The sequence below is a fragment of the Cyanistes caeruleus genome, chromosome 10 (genome assembly GCF_971803275.1).
Source record: "Cyanistes caeruleus chromosome 10, bCyaCae1.hap1.1, whole genome shotgun sequence".
In the NCBI taxonomy this organism is placed as follows: domain Eukaryota; kingdom Metazoa; phylum Chordata; class Aves; order Passeriformes; family Paridae; genus Cyanistes; species Cyanistes caeruleus.
This window is the reverse complement of record NC_141710.1, coordinates 21,193,773-21,209,478: the sequence shown is the minus strand read 5'-3', so window position 1 is coordinate 21,209,478 and position 15,706 is coordinate 21,193,773. Positions and strand designations below refer to the sequence as shown.

Here is a 15,706-nt window from a genome sequence, read left to right as displayed (position 1 = left end):
ATATATATATATATATATTTAGTGAAAAATTATTCACACCACTACTGAAGTGTCCTTCCTGCAATAAAATTTTATAGTGGTCTTACTGATATTCCTCCCAGTATAATTTTCTGGGTTTTTTTCTTTGCAAGAAGATGTGATTACTCCTGTATTTTCTTTTAAATTAATAGTTACTGATAAAACACAAATGAGTGTTAATGTAGATTAGTATTTTTCAGAGATGTTACACCCAAGTGTGGTTTCCTGTGGAACAGATACAGTAACCTCAGCTCACCTGTTGGGTTCTTAAGCAGGCAGATCTTTCTCTAGCAATTAAGAAACAAGTAAAAATTATTATTTGATGAATTTGTTTATTTCTCCATCTGTAGGAAAGTTACAGTAGTGGGGGGATGATAACCAATTTTCAAACAGTGAAGTTTGTTCATAGCAGCAAATCAGGGAAAGCATTTGTGTTCCCCTACTGGGGATCATGCAGCAGATTTGTCTGGTGTTTCATATAAAAAGTAGGAGATAGATAGATAGATAGATAGATAGATAGATAGATAGATAGATAGATAGACAGAGTTCATTTAGGCCTTTTTCTGTTTGAAATAACTGCCTGAATTTCACTGAGCATCATGTGAAGGATCATACTGCAGGAAGAAGGGCAGATAAAGAAAACTGAAGAAAATCTCAGCTGCTCAGTTCACTCTCATTACACTTTCCCAGGACTCAGGAGGGGTGGCAGAAGCATCTGCCCCATGTAAACACAAAATATAGACAATGTAAACATGAACTGTAGAAACAGGAAACACCTGCCAGGCTTAGCTTTTATGTTCCTCCCTCCCAGCAGTTCTCACTGTGGCACTGAGCCTTCAGAGCCTTGCCAGGTCCTCTGCAGCTCCTCTGAGGATGTAATTATTTCCTATCAGGGTCACAGGGACAGCAAAGCAATGTTCCAGACTCACAGCTGGCATCAAAAGCCCTGGGCAACAGAGAAACATCCTCTTCCAGCTGCAGGTGATTGACTGGCAGTGGTTGGAAGTCCTGCCAGAATCCCTCCTGGACCTGTTGGCAGAATCAGTTCAAGTGGGCTCAGTTTACAGAACAGTCCCATTTCCTCTCCTGTGCCCTGCCCTGTGCTTCCCTCGAGCAGCTGCTGAACTGGGCACCCCATGCCAAAATTTCTATATCCCACTCCAATCACAAGCAATTTGCAAAATAAAATACACCTAAAAAACACCTAGAAAAAATACCAGTGTGGAAAATGTAAGAAGGTGCCTCAGAAGTTGCCTATCTCTCGTTTCTGTCCCTGGAGAGGCCGTGGTGAGGACAAAGACCAGCTTTACCTTTGCTGGGTGTCCCAGAGGATTAATGAGCTCTTGGTCCCAATGGGCCTGACTGTAGATGACCCAGCCCAGCTTTTTGTAACAGGGACCAATCCTTCCCCTCCCTCTCATCCCCAAAATTTGCCTTATCCTGACTTAGATCAGATTTTCCAGTAGGAAAGTTCTATATGTATTATTTCCTTGAGCTCTAGAAAGCTTGTGTTTGCTCTACTTATTTGAGTCTAAACTCTTCAAGGAGTTGTACTGGGATAAATTCAGAGTAGATCCACGAATTTGAGCCACCACAAAACCAGAGCAGGAGACAGATTCTGGAGGTAATTTCCTGCTCACACTCAGTGGTCACAAAGGAGATGCTCAGGACCTGCATGCCCTCCCACTGCTCCTTCTACCCTTTCCCAGCTGCTGTGGGAAGGGAGGGCTGTATCCCTTACTCCTTGGCTGACATTTCATCCAGCTACTTCTCATACATTTTTAAAACCAAACCTTGAATCATGCATGTTTGAACACCATTCTTTGTTACACTTTCTGTACAAGAAGGTCTGTATCAAACATTTCCCAAGATCCAAAGCCGTTGAGATGCAACTTCTCAGCGGTTTTCATGCAAGGCTTAGCACAGACAATAGTGCTGGACTCACCTTTTCTTTAGAATAAGGCAGCTCTTGTTAGGAATTAGGGAAAGAGTCTCCACCTACTCTCCAGCACTGCTGTGATAGATGTGTTGACTTTTAAATACAGCAGAGACAGAACAATTCTCTTGGAGACCTTTAGCAAAGGAGTTGGTGACATTTAACTCTGCTGAGCCAGGCTGACCCCCAGCTCACTCCAGGGCATTCCTCAGGCTGCTGAGGTATTTTCTCTAATGAGAAGGACTCACTGATTTGATTCTCAACCTTTATAATCAACCCCTCTGTATAGAATCAGAATCAAACAGGAGATTTGTAGCTGTTTTATTACTGTCAGGATAAGCTGATGCTTGTAAAACACTCAGATGCAAGGCCTGGGACACTGGTTCCTAACAAACTTCTGCAAGTCCAAGGTACTTTATTGTTGAGCATTATTTATTACTTATTCTGACCAAATCCTCCCCAGGGAGCAAGAGCAGAGTGGTGTGAGGTGGTCCAAGGCACTGTGCCCTCCTCACTTGGAGCACAAGGATAAGGGTGAAACAATCCTGTCAGTGTAAGGGAACTGAAACTGAAGCAGCTGCTGAATGTTTTCAATAGACTTCCTGGTAATGGCTGGTACAATTTCATTAGGCTACTCATTTTATTTAATAAAGCATTGGATTATTTTATTTGTAATTCAGCAACAGGTGCAGGAGAACAAAAGGGACATTTCCTGATAGTGTCCACAAAGAGTCCATTACTGCCTGGCTGACACAGAGGCATTTGCTTTGCCATGTGTATTTTTTTTATTTTTTTTTTTGTATGTGAAAATAATGATCACAGAAAAAAATTGTTTTGTGATAAAAGACTTCTGAGAGAGGAATTAGAGTTAGCAACAGCACTGTGCAAATGGTTTCAGTGCAAGCTGAAGTGAAGAGGGAACAGTACCAGGCAAACACTGATCCTGCCTTAGATAAAGATCAAAGATTTTCTGCAGGTGGTAACAATCATTAATCCTCATCGTGTACAACAGAAGGCAAACAGAAAAGGCTCAGCTTGTGATCCCTGGAAGTCCCCTGGAGTCTGGATCTAGTGAGGGCTGGAGGTGCTTAGAAGAGAGACACTCTGGCACTTTACCTTTGCTAATCGATAAAAACACAGAGCAGAGCCCAGGGTGACTCTCACTGGCCTTCACAGTAAATTCTTCTTTTTCTCTTTCTGATATGTGAGTGTTCAACCAGTAATTAGGCTGTTTGTAGGGAGGCAGAAGATGGAGTTTTGAATTCTTCACATTGGGGGTGAGATTGAAATTACATTTCCTTCCTTTTTAGCTTCCCTTAAAATGAAAGTGTCACAATGGAACTTGCTTAAAACTGAAGTCAACCAAGAGGAAGCAATATCCTAAAAGGTTACAAAAGATTTTTAGCTCTGGTGTTTCCAACACAAAGAGAGTCTAATCACACCCTGCACTCCATGTTGGCTTCAGTCTTAATTTCAGTTTTGTGTTACAGTGACCAGTAAACCATGAACTGGGTATTTTAAATTACTGGTTCGAGTAATGCAGTTTTTAGGGCCTTGCTTGCACCATCTTTTTTCCAGTTCCTTGAAAAACTATTTGTGTCAAAGACAAAAACCCACCAACACTGCAGTGACATCATGAGCAGCAGGAAAGGTTACACCTTGTGCAGTGACAGCACACAGCAGGAACAAAAACCAAGGAAACACCACTCCTGAAAATCCAGCAAGGCTGACACCAGCTCTGTACCGCATTTTCTGGCTTTTCTCTGAATAAGCAGAATTAGAACTCTATTTTTAAAAGCCTTCAAATTAAAATTATTATGGAAACGTTTTTCTTGTTCCTCAACAAGATCTTCCTAAGAACAAACTTGTTACTTTTAAGATGAGCACCTCCAGTGATCAAAATGAAGATCCACCACAAACCATCTGTGCTTTTAAAAGGTTCTTGAAAAATAAAACATCTTGCAAATGGGACATTAGTAAACATTCTTTAAAAGTAAAGTTAGTTTAAAATAAAGTTTGTTGAATAGTTTACTGGTTACATATTCTGTTAAAAAATATAAAATCTTCATAAGCTGTGTCTCTCTGAGCCATGCAGCCTTTCAGGACCCGCAGCCCCACAGCCACCGGCCATGGCAGGGCTCGGCTTGTTAATCCAGTGCTGACAAGGCACAAATAACAGGGCATTAAGTAGGCCCAGCTGGGCTGCACCCAGTTAAAGGTACAGCCAGGGCAAAGGCTGTCAGACTGGCACTCACCCCACAGACAAATGTGGAATCCCCATGGAATGTTCCAGAGAACATTCCACAGGGACATTCCAGTGGCCCACTGCCCCTGGCTGTGGGGACCATCCTCCTCCAGAGTCACCCCCAGCCCCTCGCTGGGAATGGGAATGTTCATAATCATTTGTGCAGGAGTTCCAGTGTGCAACTTTCCCCACCAAAATGCATAAAGATGTGTTTATCTCCCTGTCTTTGCCCACGTGGCTCGAGATGTCCAAAACACCAACAGAAGTTGCTTGAAACACACAGGGGTGAGGTTTGAATTTACTCCCCTGCTCAACACAATAAAGGGACAGCAGCAATGAACTTCGAAAGCACAGCACATCTCGAACAGGAAGAGCAGGGGGAAAGGCAAGACTCAGCACTAACTGCTCAGGAAGCACAGCCCACGCTCCTTGTAAAGGAGTCGTGTTCATTACCTGGCCCTGGCTGATCTGCAGTGACGTGCAGGGACTCTGCTGGTCCCCACTGCTCCTCCTCAGTGACTCCAGAGGCTGCAGGGACCCGAGCTCCAGCACTGCAGGGAGGAGAGGGTAGAGTCCAACACCTGTTCAGGGAGGACACTTTGATCAGCCACTGCTTCTTTCAGGAAATTATCAAGTTAGATTTGAAATTAGAGATGGTCTTTTTTCTTGTTCCTTTCCCCTAAAACCCTACGCTTTCCATTAAATTGAACAGCAGAACCCAAAATACGAGTAACCAGCAGCAGGAAACAGCCCTGAAGAAGGAAGGAAGCCTCTATGTAAATGAGCAGACAACACAGAACCACTGCATGAGCTTTTAACACAAACAGCTTTTAGAAGAGATTCTCTGCAATTTCAGGTACCCCTCTCCTCGAGGAGGAGTCTCCTGTCTTGTTTTTACACACAGCTGCCTCCATGCAAAAATAAACTAATTCCTTAAACTTTCTATTGCTGCTCATGGACATAAATGCAGCCTCTTTAACCAAGCAGGATGGGCTGAAGGTGTTATTTACTACTTGGTGCTTGTCAAGTACCTGAAAATTTTCCTGTGAAGGAAGAGGCAGCCCTTATCCAACATGGAGTGAGCAGCTCCTGACTCAGCAAGGACCTGCCAGCACCAAGCCCTGCATTTGATTTCCAGGATATCCCATCTTGTACCATCACTTCTCTGGGATGGAAGGTGAGATAAAGCGCTCAGGAGCAGAAAACAAGAGTAATCAGTGAGTTCAAAGCAAACTTTCAAACAAGCACAAGGTGGTGGAGGGAAAGGGAAGCTGAGAAGCAGCCACAGCATGAACAGAGAATGTAATGTGTGAATTGCACTCTGTGGGCCCCGCTGAGGAACTCACCCAGTGAGGGTTCACTTAGCACAGAGCTGACACAGTCTGGAGGTCACACTCTCACTGGAATTTTTAGCATCAGAAAAAATGTCTGAACTGTCCCTGTCCCCTCCTGGTTCCCCATTCCCAATATCCAGGCATCTTCATCCAGGCCTGTACAGCAGTTTCTGCAGTCAGAAAGAGAGACACAAACAGAAACAAATCCAAACATCCAAACAGTTTCTTTTCTCCCACTGGGAAAATCACTTTCATTGCTTTGCCTTGGGTTAGAACTAAGAGGAAAACTACTATGAAAGCATCACTATTCAGATAATTGTGGGTGGACTGGGTGCTCAGAAGGTGCAATACCTCTGTCAGGTGTAAACATTTTCTTATTATACTCCAATTTGTGCAACAGACCTAATAAACACTGTGTGGATAAATAACTATGGTCAACATGAACACTTCTGAAGATTACATTAAGCTGACAGGTTTTACAGAGTACTGATCATCTTTTTTTTTCCATACAAAACCCCAAACCTAACAAACCTCAGAACTGTTTTCCCCCTCAAATTCTTCTATCCTTAGGATGAACCATGGAAGGAGGATAAGGAAGGAGAGAGGAAAGAGAAAAAAAAATGAGGGGGGGAAATCACAGCTTACATCTGAATTTAATTCCGTAGTTAGTTGCTTTCAGAAGTCCTGCCAACCACTTGATACACTTAAATCAAACAATACTCACCGTGTGGGCACAGGGCCTCCCAGAGGGAGCATCCTGCGTTCCTGCCCATGCAGCCAAGCCCTGGGGGACCCGAGGGCTCCCACTGAAGCACCCTTATGCCCCACGATCGCCTCTTCTCCACACACATCACTCATTTAAACCCAAAATATTTATCAGCCACTTTTATAAGGATCTGGGTGTCTCGCCGTGCTGCTCTCGGTGCTGGGGCACCACGAGGCTGCTTCACCTCCCACTGCAGGGGGATCAAACACAACACACGGAACGTGTTCCCCAGGGCAGTTATTTTGTTATATGTACTATGTGTGTCGTGTGTGCTGTGTGTTATATGTGTTTATGTGTGCTATGTTATGCGTTATATGTGTCATGTGTGTTACATGTTTCTTTAATAGCTGCAGTATGTTACCCATGTTCTGTTCCATGTGTTAGACGTGCTCTATGTGTTATATATGTTACGTGTCGCCCGCTGTGCCCCGTTTCCCCCGACACGAGCCCGCACCGCCGCTCCCCGCCCGTCCGGTCCCGCCCGGTCCCCGCGCTGGGGCGGGCGGAGGTGGCGGCCCCGCCGGGCGGGAGCGCGGAGCGGCGGCTGCAGGTGGGTGCCGGGGCCGGCCGGGGCAGCCCGGGCGTCCCCCCGGAGCCCTCCGGGCCGCCTCCGTCCCTCTGGCTCCGGAGAGGAGCAGGAGCCCGCCGGGAGGGCCGGGGGCAGCGGCGGAGCCCGGCGGGGAGCGGCCGGGACGAGGAGCGGGCGGCGCCGGCAGCCGCGGGCGGCGGAGTTCCAGGACTTTCGCATCAAAACAGGAGGTGATGGCTGATGCTTTTTCTGCTTTCAGGATATCTCTGTAGTCTCGATTTCCTACAGATTCTGTGAGCATAATGAACTGTGAGGCCGTGCTGCAGCATCTCCTACAGTGTCTTGTACGATTTCTGTCCTGTAATTTTTTCAGAATATTCAGGAGCTCTGAAACCTCCATCCCTCTGCCCAGCTGGACAGAAAAACCTCTCCATGCCTTCTAAAGGAACTTATTTCCTAAACCTTTCCTTGGGTCATTAGGTAGAAAAGTAAATTATGCTGACCTTTTAACTCTGGAGAATGTAATTGAAAGAAAACAGAATTTCAGCAGTCGTTGATAATTTAATGATGAGTTAGTGAGGGTCTCTACTCTTCATTAAGGGGCCTTAAAAATTCCAACAAACTGGGTAGCTCCTATGATGGAACTAAATGGTTGAGCTACACACAAATCAATTTTTACACTTTTTTTTTTTTTTTTTTTTTTTTTTTTTCCCAGATATGAAGCACTGTGGCCTGTGATATTTATTTTTGCTGTTTTCACCACTGGAGGATGGCTGACAGACTCTGTGAAAATGGTTCTGGTCAGTACCACTGCACCCACACCAGCCAACCTCTTGAAATCAGCTACATGTTGGTCCTGATTATATTTGGAAAAGTCTTCCTTGATTTCTTCATGTTGCAAATTAAGCCAAAACCTGTGAAAGTCAGTTTTATGGGATATTTCTGCATTTCAGTGGCACTTCTTGATTTTGCACTGCTGCTGAGTATCTGTTTCATTTTCTGTTTTGAGGACTTTGCACTGTGGGGCGTGCGATTCACAGAGTACCACATCTGCCTCTTCACTCAGATCACTTCTCTGACCTACGGGATTTTGCCTTACCCAGTGTATCTTGTGGCTGCTCTGGATTATTACACCACCGTCCCCCAAACATCCCGATTCCCTAAAACAGGTCGGAAGTTACTTTATGTATTTGCTGTGGTGCTTATATGGATTTCCAGGTTTTTTTGCACTCTCCAAGTTCCCGCTGTCTCTGAAGAGCTGGAAATGCAGAACAGCGTTTCCCCTTCGCAGTGCCCTCTCTCCGGCAGCCTGCAGAGCTACTGGGTGTCGTGTGCCATGGTGCTGCTGCTGGCCACGGCTCTCCTGGCTCGCTGGAAGGAGGTGACAACCATGCTGCTGTCTGCCAGGCTCCTCTCCTTTTCCAGCCAGCCTGTGCTGCTGTTCCCCTACGTGCCTAACAACAACAACACTCGCTTCAAGTGGCAGCTCCTGAGCAGGCTCCTCCTGTGTTTCCTCGGCACTTGGGCGCCGTTTGTTGTTCTCCAGGTGGTGGTTCTGCTCCTGGGTGTGCAGATCCCAGCCTATGTGGAGATGAACGTGCCCTGGCTGTACTTCATCAACAGCTTTCTCCTGGCAGCAGCCTACTGGTGCCGGTGCCACCAAGTGGAGCTGACAGAGGAAGGGTGGTGCACAGACCCATTTGTCAGCTGGAAATTCTGCTTTATGCCGTTCAACAATGAAAGCACAGAGCCAGCTGATAAGCCAGGCCCAGTAATCGTCAACTGTTAATGAGCTGCAGACGGAAAAGGCTGCAAAGAACTCCGATGTTGGCTGGCTGGGTCCTTACAGACAATACAAGGAAACATCTCCAGAGGTTCACTCCGTGGAAATAAGTGCAGTGTCCAGCAATACTTCAGTGGATATTGCACTGCAGTTCAGGACACCGAGTCCCAGTGGGCAGCAAGCACTGCCACGCCAGGGAATTCAACTCCAAATTACATGTTTAAAAAACCACTGCTTATATAGGACAAGTTTTCAGTTCAACTTCGTGTTTCTGACTAGAATTCTACAGTTCCTTTAACTGGAATTATCTCAGGTTTTACAGTACAAAATGCAATAAAGTCTTCAAGGCTGGAGTTACATACAGAAGCTGACCTAAGTGTGAAAAACGAGGTTCAGTCTCCTGTTAAATTTTAAAAGGTTTAATAAAGACAATGAGAGACAGAAAATAAAGCAGAGTAATGGCTGTGTGCCTTGGCACTCTCCCAAGAGCGTACCTGGTATCTTGGGAACACTCCTTTTATATCATTTTGCTGTAATGGTTAAATGCATATTCAAACTTTTCCAAGAACTATTTTGCATGGCTACTCCTTGGGTCTGCCTGTTTAGAGCATGCACTTTTCAGGTTTAATTTCCCTTTTATCATTCTTTTATTTGGGCTGGGGTTCTTTCTTCCACAGGCAGTAAGTGTTGACAGCACCCTTGGCCCCATCATCTGTTTACTGGAGGTTATCTTGCTTTGCTCAGGCAGGACCTAACCCAAACATCCAAAATTCTTCTGGAACTTCTTCTGGAATTCTTCTAAATTTTAGCTAATAGGAGGAGAAAAAGAAAAAGACATAGCAAAAGCTATCTAACATAATACACATAAACATTCATAATAATACTTGTGAAAAGTCAGTATCACACTATGTATTTATAAGGTTCAAATGACTTTTTGAAGTGTATTTTGTTGTTAAAATGTGGGTTTTTGTCAGCTTGATGGAAAGGTTACTGTCTGTTTAACAAGAAATAAAACAAGAAATAACTTGTTTTAGTTAAAGATACAACTCCTACAGAAATAGAAACTTTATATAGTACAAAACCAGTGCAAAAGCAGTGCAAGATGTGCAATTTCCACAGCCACAGGAGAGGTGCTGCTTCATTGCTTCTTTTCTGCTGCTCCTCTAAGGTACATGAACATATCAAAAACAAAATAATTAGAGCAACAAGCATCAAGGTGAGCTGGTATACATAAATAAATGTCCAAGGTTAAAGAATGATTTAAATTAAAATATAGCTTATTTTGAAGACAAAATTACTTTAAAATAGTTAAATACAAAGTGGGACTATTTTAGCAGGGAAAAAATTAGTCAGGCTTCTAGCAAAAATACTCTCAATTTTCAAATTCTTGAAATTTGATTTTGTGTAAGAAAAATAAATTATACACGACCAAAGCAGACAAATGAAATTAGCATTTATTTCTGAAGCACTAAACTCACAATACAATGTTGTATTGAAAGAGAAACTAAGTGATGCTGTAGGTTGGTTAATTGTCCCCCAGACCCACAGGGAACAATGATTTCACACAAGAATACTCATTAAGAAAACTCTGCAGATAACAAAAGGTGCAATTACAAGCAAGTTTAAGCAGCATAGTATAAGGTGCTTTGTTTCAGCATTTGTAGGATGGATTTACCCATTAACAGACAGATCAAAGAAATGTCACTTTTACAGATCATAACAAATGAGAGAATCTAAAATTCATTCACATGCTTGTTGGTAATAGGAAAGTGCTTCTTAAAAAAATGATTCACAAAGTAAAGATTATACTTTTACATAGTTCATTGTGTGCTCTTCAACTGTAAAATTTAAATTTTGGGTAATAATTTACTTTATTATATATCAATTATAGAGATAGATTTAATTGCAGAATTTAATACTACATGGGTTAAATTTTCTTATAAAAGAATATTCCAGTATTTCACTCAATAAGAATACACAATCACATCTCAATCATAAATTAATCTTTGATTTCTGAAACATATCAAAATCTGATTATTTTGATTTATTACTTCACCCCACATAGTGCTTCTTTTACCCACAGTCTGTGGTAAATTTCTTTGAGGTTTCTGTGATGTAATCAAAAGGGGACAAGCATTTTTCAGCAGTAAAAATGATTTTGGGGGAAAATCTGTTTAAAAGGCCATCAAAAGGATAGTAAATGATCGAAAACTGAATTTTAAAACTAGTGCAATAAGAGGAGGCAATGCTTAGCAACATTGTTTGAAGTGTTTTGGCACCACAAATTATTTCATTTTTTATGCAGGAAAATGTACTTGGGGGAAATTCTCTTTCCATGTTAAAAGTAGGAAAGCACATGCAATGTTAACTGGAAAAACAACCCTAAGCAATCGCTCCCTGCTCTCTCAAACTAATTGCTGTTAACTAGAGCTGGAGATGCTGTAGGATAAACCATGGCTAAACACAGGGTTTTGACACAACATTTCTTCAGGTTTTATAGAAACTGGACACCCACTGAAATGGGGCTGACAAAATATTTACAAAACCTAATTCCATTTAAAAATCAGCAAATACATCAAATATAAGAATGCACCAGGCATTTCAGAATCATGAAATAACTAATCCCTACAGACTCGGCAGGCAGGGGGAAATTCCTCTTTTAAACAGCAGATGAAGGCAAAGCTATTTTCAAGTTCATTTCAGGTGTGTTTTGCATGGTAAGTCTCACCCTTCTGAATCACTAACATGCACAGAACTGGAACTGCAACCAGTTGGGTGAGGCTGCTGACATGTTTTATTCATCAGTGTGGTTCAGCTTCCCAAGCCCTAATTAAAGTTTACACAACCCCGTCTGCCCTAACGTGCCAGAATTCCTGTAGCTGCTGCAGTGCTCCTAAAGCCACTTGAAATTTTTAACATTTTTTATAGGGAATCCACAACATGAAGCCAAAGCAAATATTAATGGATTGATGTTACATCACTGTATCACTTGTCAAATTTATTCTTTCTTACTTTTTGTAGAAAAGTGCCAAAGAGCATCAACTTTTAGGTTGTCACCTCCATTGAGGAGGTAACAGTGGCACTGCAGGTCTCCTCCAACATCCAACTGTGGTGCCTGAGCCTGCCAAGTGACTATTTTAAAACATATTAATGGTAACTCTCTTTGCAAGCCCACTTTTATCCTTGGCATTCATGGAGAGAGACACCAGCTGTGCAGTGATCTCCATCCTACTGCCTTCCTAACAATTGTATCTTTTCCTCTGGGCATTTGTTTTTTAACCTGGTGCTTCTGGGCAGTACCAACACTGGTACCTGGACCATCCCTCTCTAGAACAGGGTGACAGTTTCACTGCCAAAGAGGACAGAAGCTGTGCCAGGAAGGTGGAAATATCTGAAATAAAACAACTACAGATAACCACTGCTACATCTTCTCTGTACATCACTTCTTGTGCTGTACCAGCAACTAATGGCCTTACACAATTCAAACACCTTACAGTCCTAAATTCTTGTAAGATTATTCGATATTAATGCTAACAACAGCTGAAGTGTTAATCCTTTATGGGAGACTTCTGTACTTTTCTCATTTCAAGAATCTCTTACAAATCAACATTGACTTTAATGAGATATTCTATGTGTTTTCAACTCTAAACAGAGTATTTGGCACTCAATGATAAAATCCTTCTTCTTTACACACATCTTTCCTGGTCAGTACTGGCTTGTTCATTTTATAACACAAAGACTAATTGAAAAGGCAATTTGGTGTGCAGAATCCCTCACTGCTCTTTCCAAAAATGAATTTGCAAAATGCTACCAGAGGATGGAAGCATCCTGGCTGGGTAGTGGAGGACAACACAAGCCTTCCACAGGCTGCCCAGGCTTCACCCACAAAGCAGATCTACCTCATGAATCAAAGACATTTGTGCTTCAAACCTAATCCCATAATCAGCACAGACACCCTGATTATTACCTAGCAACAACACCACAAGCCTGCCAATAACCCTATGTACCAATGGGGTATAAACACAATTAGAATGCTCCTTCAGTGTTATGTATTGCACTTCAACAGTGTTTATGATCACAATTCTATGAATACACAATTGTGCTCAAGTTACAATTACTTCTAGATGGAAAAAAATCTTTTAAAATTTCATTTTTCTATGTCCTTACTGTACAGAGTAATTTGGATAATTCAACAGGAATACTTAATGGAAGTTTAAAAAATTTTAATTTGAATTCTGTTCATAACACTGGCTCCCAGAACTGTGCTTCAGAACAGTTAAATCTGTGGCTACAAAAGCTGGACTATGAACTTACTCCATTCCTGAAATTTCCAGCACATTCACACCTCTGAACTCTGCTTTTTCCCTTCCACTTTGCTGTAAGAGATTGAAAAATACTATGCAGTCTACAAATGAATGAGCAGGTGTGGGTTTTAATGCAGAGGTTACACAAACCTACACAGCAGCTCAGATGGGACCTTGAGCACACGTGGAAGTGCTGCCCATGGATCCCAGGGGTTAAAGCAGGACACAATATGCCCCAGCCCCGAGAGCTGACACCCAAGAGAGCAAAATGCCACTCTAAGAAATTGAGTGGGGAAGGAAATGTCAGATTTCCAAAGAGATGAAGATGGTAAAAACAAACCAGACTGATTCTCATGGATTAGGGTAATGTGTGCTCGCTGCCTTGGTGCTCAGTCTGTGTCCCAGGCCCCAACTCCATCAGCTCAGACCAGGGACAGCTTCCTGAAAAAGCTTCCTGAAAAACCACACACCTGGCACTTGTCTGGAGCATCACTGTCTCTTTTTCAAATGTCACCATTTGCAAAGCCATCCAGGGGATGTAACTACACAGAACCTTTCAGATCTAAATAAACTCTCATGACTAAAGGCAAATTCTTTTATAATTAATTTAATTTAGGCTCATCTTAAATGAGCTAAGTATTAAATGAATTTAAAATTTATTTTTCCTCACAGTATTTCCTGTCTGAAACTATAGCTCACTATAAAGAGTGACTTGAAAATTAATTCACTATGAGCAATTAACACTTTACACTGAAATTACTCATTGATCGCTCTGCTCATACCTGTTCCATGCAGCATTGAACAGGAACAGTGTATTTAAAACAAAATACTCTAAAATATTAGCTTCTCTCCATCTCTAATAACTAATTTAGGCAAATATTAAAAAACTGTCCTAGACTGATTGTTTTGCACAATCATTATCTGCAGCCTAAAACAATCAAGGAGGAAACATCTGGTTAACCATGACAACAGGACATCTCTATACAACACTGGTGAGAAAATAACCCTGCAAGCTTTATAGATACTGAGTTTTAATAGGAGCAGTCTCAGTACAATCAGAACTACTCATGTTATAAACTATGGGGATGTTTGCAAAACCAGGACTCAACACAGCTGTCACTGAATTCTTTGATCACTCAGAGCTGTAGATTTGTCACTGTGTAAGAAATCTGTTGAGCTCTTGAGGCAGAAGTTCCTGCATGGATATTGTGATATTAGAATGAGAACATCCATTTGAAACTGGCATTAGCTGTAGCTGCCATGCCAGGCAGTGAAACACCACACCCAGCACAGTCTCACAACAAACTTCCATTCAAATTACATTTCAATGGTTTGTACCTGAATATTTCCTTACACATCAAGATAGAGCAATAATGCAAAAGCTGCCCAAAGAGTTGGTTTTATCCCATCCTTTCCTCTTTCTGCCACATCTGCAGCTACATAGGACTCCATGTGTTCTATCCAAAAGGCTGGATTCATTTTTGGACAAAGCACAGGTAGAAGTCAGGGGGTAAATACCTGCTTTCACAGGAAAGAAATTAGGAAATGGATGCTTGCAGCACATAAATCTTCTATTTGAAATGTCTCATGGACAAAAATCTAACAAAGACTTTACCCTCCACAAAGAACTTCATTTCTGGAAAAAGATGATGGGTTAATGGGTAAAGAATGGATTTACAATACAGCCAGTTTAAAAACCCTTCAGACACTCTCTGGTGAGCCAAAACAACTGGCATTTTAAGTGGAGGTAGCCAAGCTTCCTCAGGGGAGTGCCCTGCTCCTGCTGCAAAGCAGGGATGCAGAATGATACGAGCCAGAGGGATCAGGGGAGGCTGCACACCCATTTTGATTATTCACGTGCAATTCTTTAAAATCTCAAACAAACCCTGAAGCTGAGACAAGTGTCACAGTTCTAGTCTACTGGATGAAATCTTGACAGCCACCTTTAGCCCAGTGCTCTGCAAAAGGGCCTTGCCCTGAGCTAATGCTGCAGTTTCTGCTAAGGAGTAGGGTAGGATGGAAAGTGGTGAAGAAAAAGGAAGGGAAAAAGCCGTGGAATGTATCTCCCTTCTGAGCTATTCCTATAGAAGCTGAAATACTGCAAGCATTACAAGTGTTAAAATACAATTAAAATCTTTAATACTTCTTTTGCAAGGGGGTACAGCCTAACGTGTGGGAAAGCCATGGGAAATGGTAGGATAAGCCTGGGAAGACCTCACCTATTGAACAGCAAGTGGCCAGTATGTAAAATGGTTCTGGAGAAATGTTACTCTAAGTATTATATTGCTTTTCTGAGCAAATTCATAAGCTTCCCAAGTAGACTTCAGTTGCACTTGGAAATTTTTCAGCCTACTTTCACATACAAGTGTGAATTTTTTTAAAAGATTGATTTTATTGACACAGCTACACTGGCAAACACTCCCATACAAGTGCACTTCTATCAGTACAGGTCAGTATAGCTGCCTCTGCTTTTAAGTTCCAGTTAATTGCCAAAATCACCGACGAAGAAAAAAAAACTTTCAATATGCATAAGGTCCACATTCTAAGCTTTTGCATTCATGAATATTTAAAGCATAACTCATTATCTGTGGCTCTCCCAAACCCACAGGGAATGTTACATACCAGACAAACGGGACCAGATGTGCCTTAGTGGGGTCTGCTCTGAGCTCCTGGCACCTGGCAGTGATTATGGCTGAGCTGGACACAAACACTAGCTGGAGAAGCTCTCCTGAAAGCTGTCTAATAAAGCAAAATTAAAGCAGCCATGAAATTCCCATGCATGTAACACTGA

General features: G+C 42.3%; 2 protein-coding genes and 1 long non-coding RNA gene across 37 annotated transcripts in view; 1 reads left to right on the top strand and 2 right to left on the bottom strand.

Moving 5' to 3' along the window:
• Positions 1-333: 333 nt before the first annotated feature.
• On the bottom strand, positions 334-6,489 carry LOC147651359 (uncharacterized). The gene is made up of 4 exons (XR_015274644.1): positions 5,546-6,489; positions 5,231-5,364; positions 4,653-4,780; positions 334-1,047 (listed from the first exon to the last, which is right to left on the bottom strand). It is a non-coding gene; the product is annotated as an uncharacterized LOC147651359 (long non-coding RNA).
• Positions 6,490-7,568: 1,079 nt separating this feature from the next.
• Positions 7,569-8,733, top strand: GPR160 (G protein-coupled receptor 160). Its single transcript, XM_023932814.2, has 2 exons — positions 7,569-7,628; positions 7,838-8,733. Exons 1-2 carry the CDS (start codon positions 7,620-7,622, stop codon positions 8,615-8,617), a joined length of 789 nt encoding a protein of 262 aa, XP_023788582.2. The 5' UTR covers positions 7,569-7,619; the 3' UTR covers positions 8,618-8,733.
• The window catches only part of PHC3 (polyhomeotic homolog 3), a 31,414-nt gene continuing 23,276 nt past the window's right edge, over positions 7,569-15,706 (bottom strand). For 31 of the 35 annotated variants that reach the window (XR_015274623.1, XR_015274624.1, XR_015274625.1 and 28 more), the window contains 2 exons: positions 15,538-15,654; positions 9,257-9,420 (listed from right to left, as the gene is read on the bottom strand). The gene's annotated coding sequence lies outside the window, so the exon portion shown is untranslated. Of the gene's footprint in view, positions 9,421-15,537; positions 15,655-15,706 lie in introns of all 35 variants that reach the window. The other 4 variants (XR_015274603.1, XR_015274607.1, XR_015274612.1 and 1 more) reach the window with 1 other exon arrangement.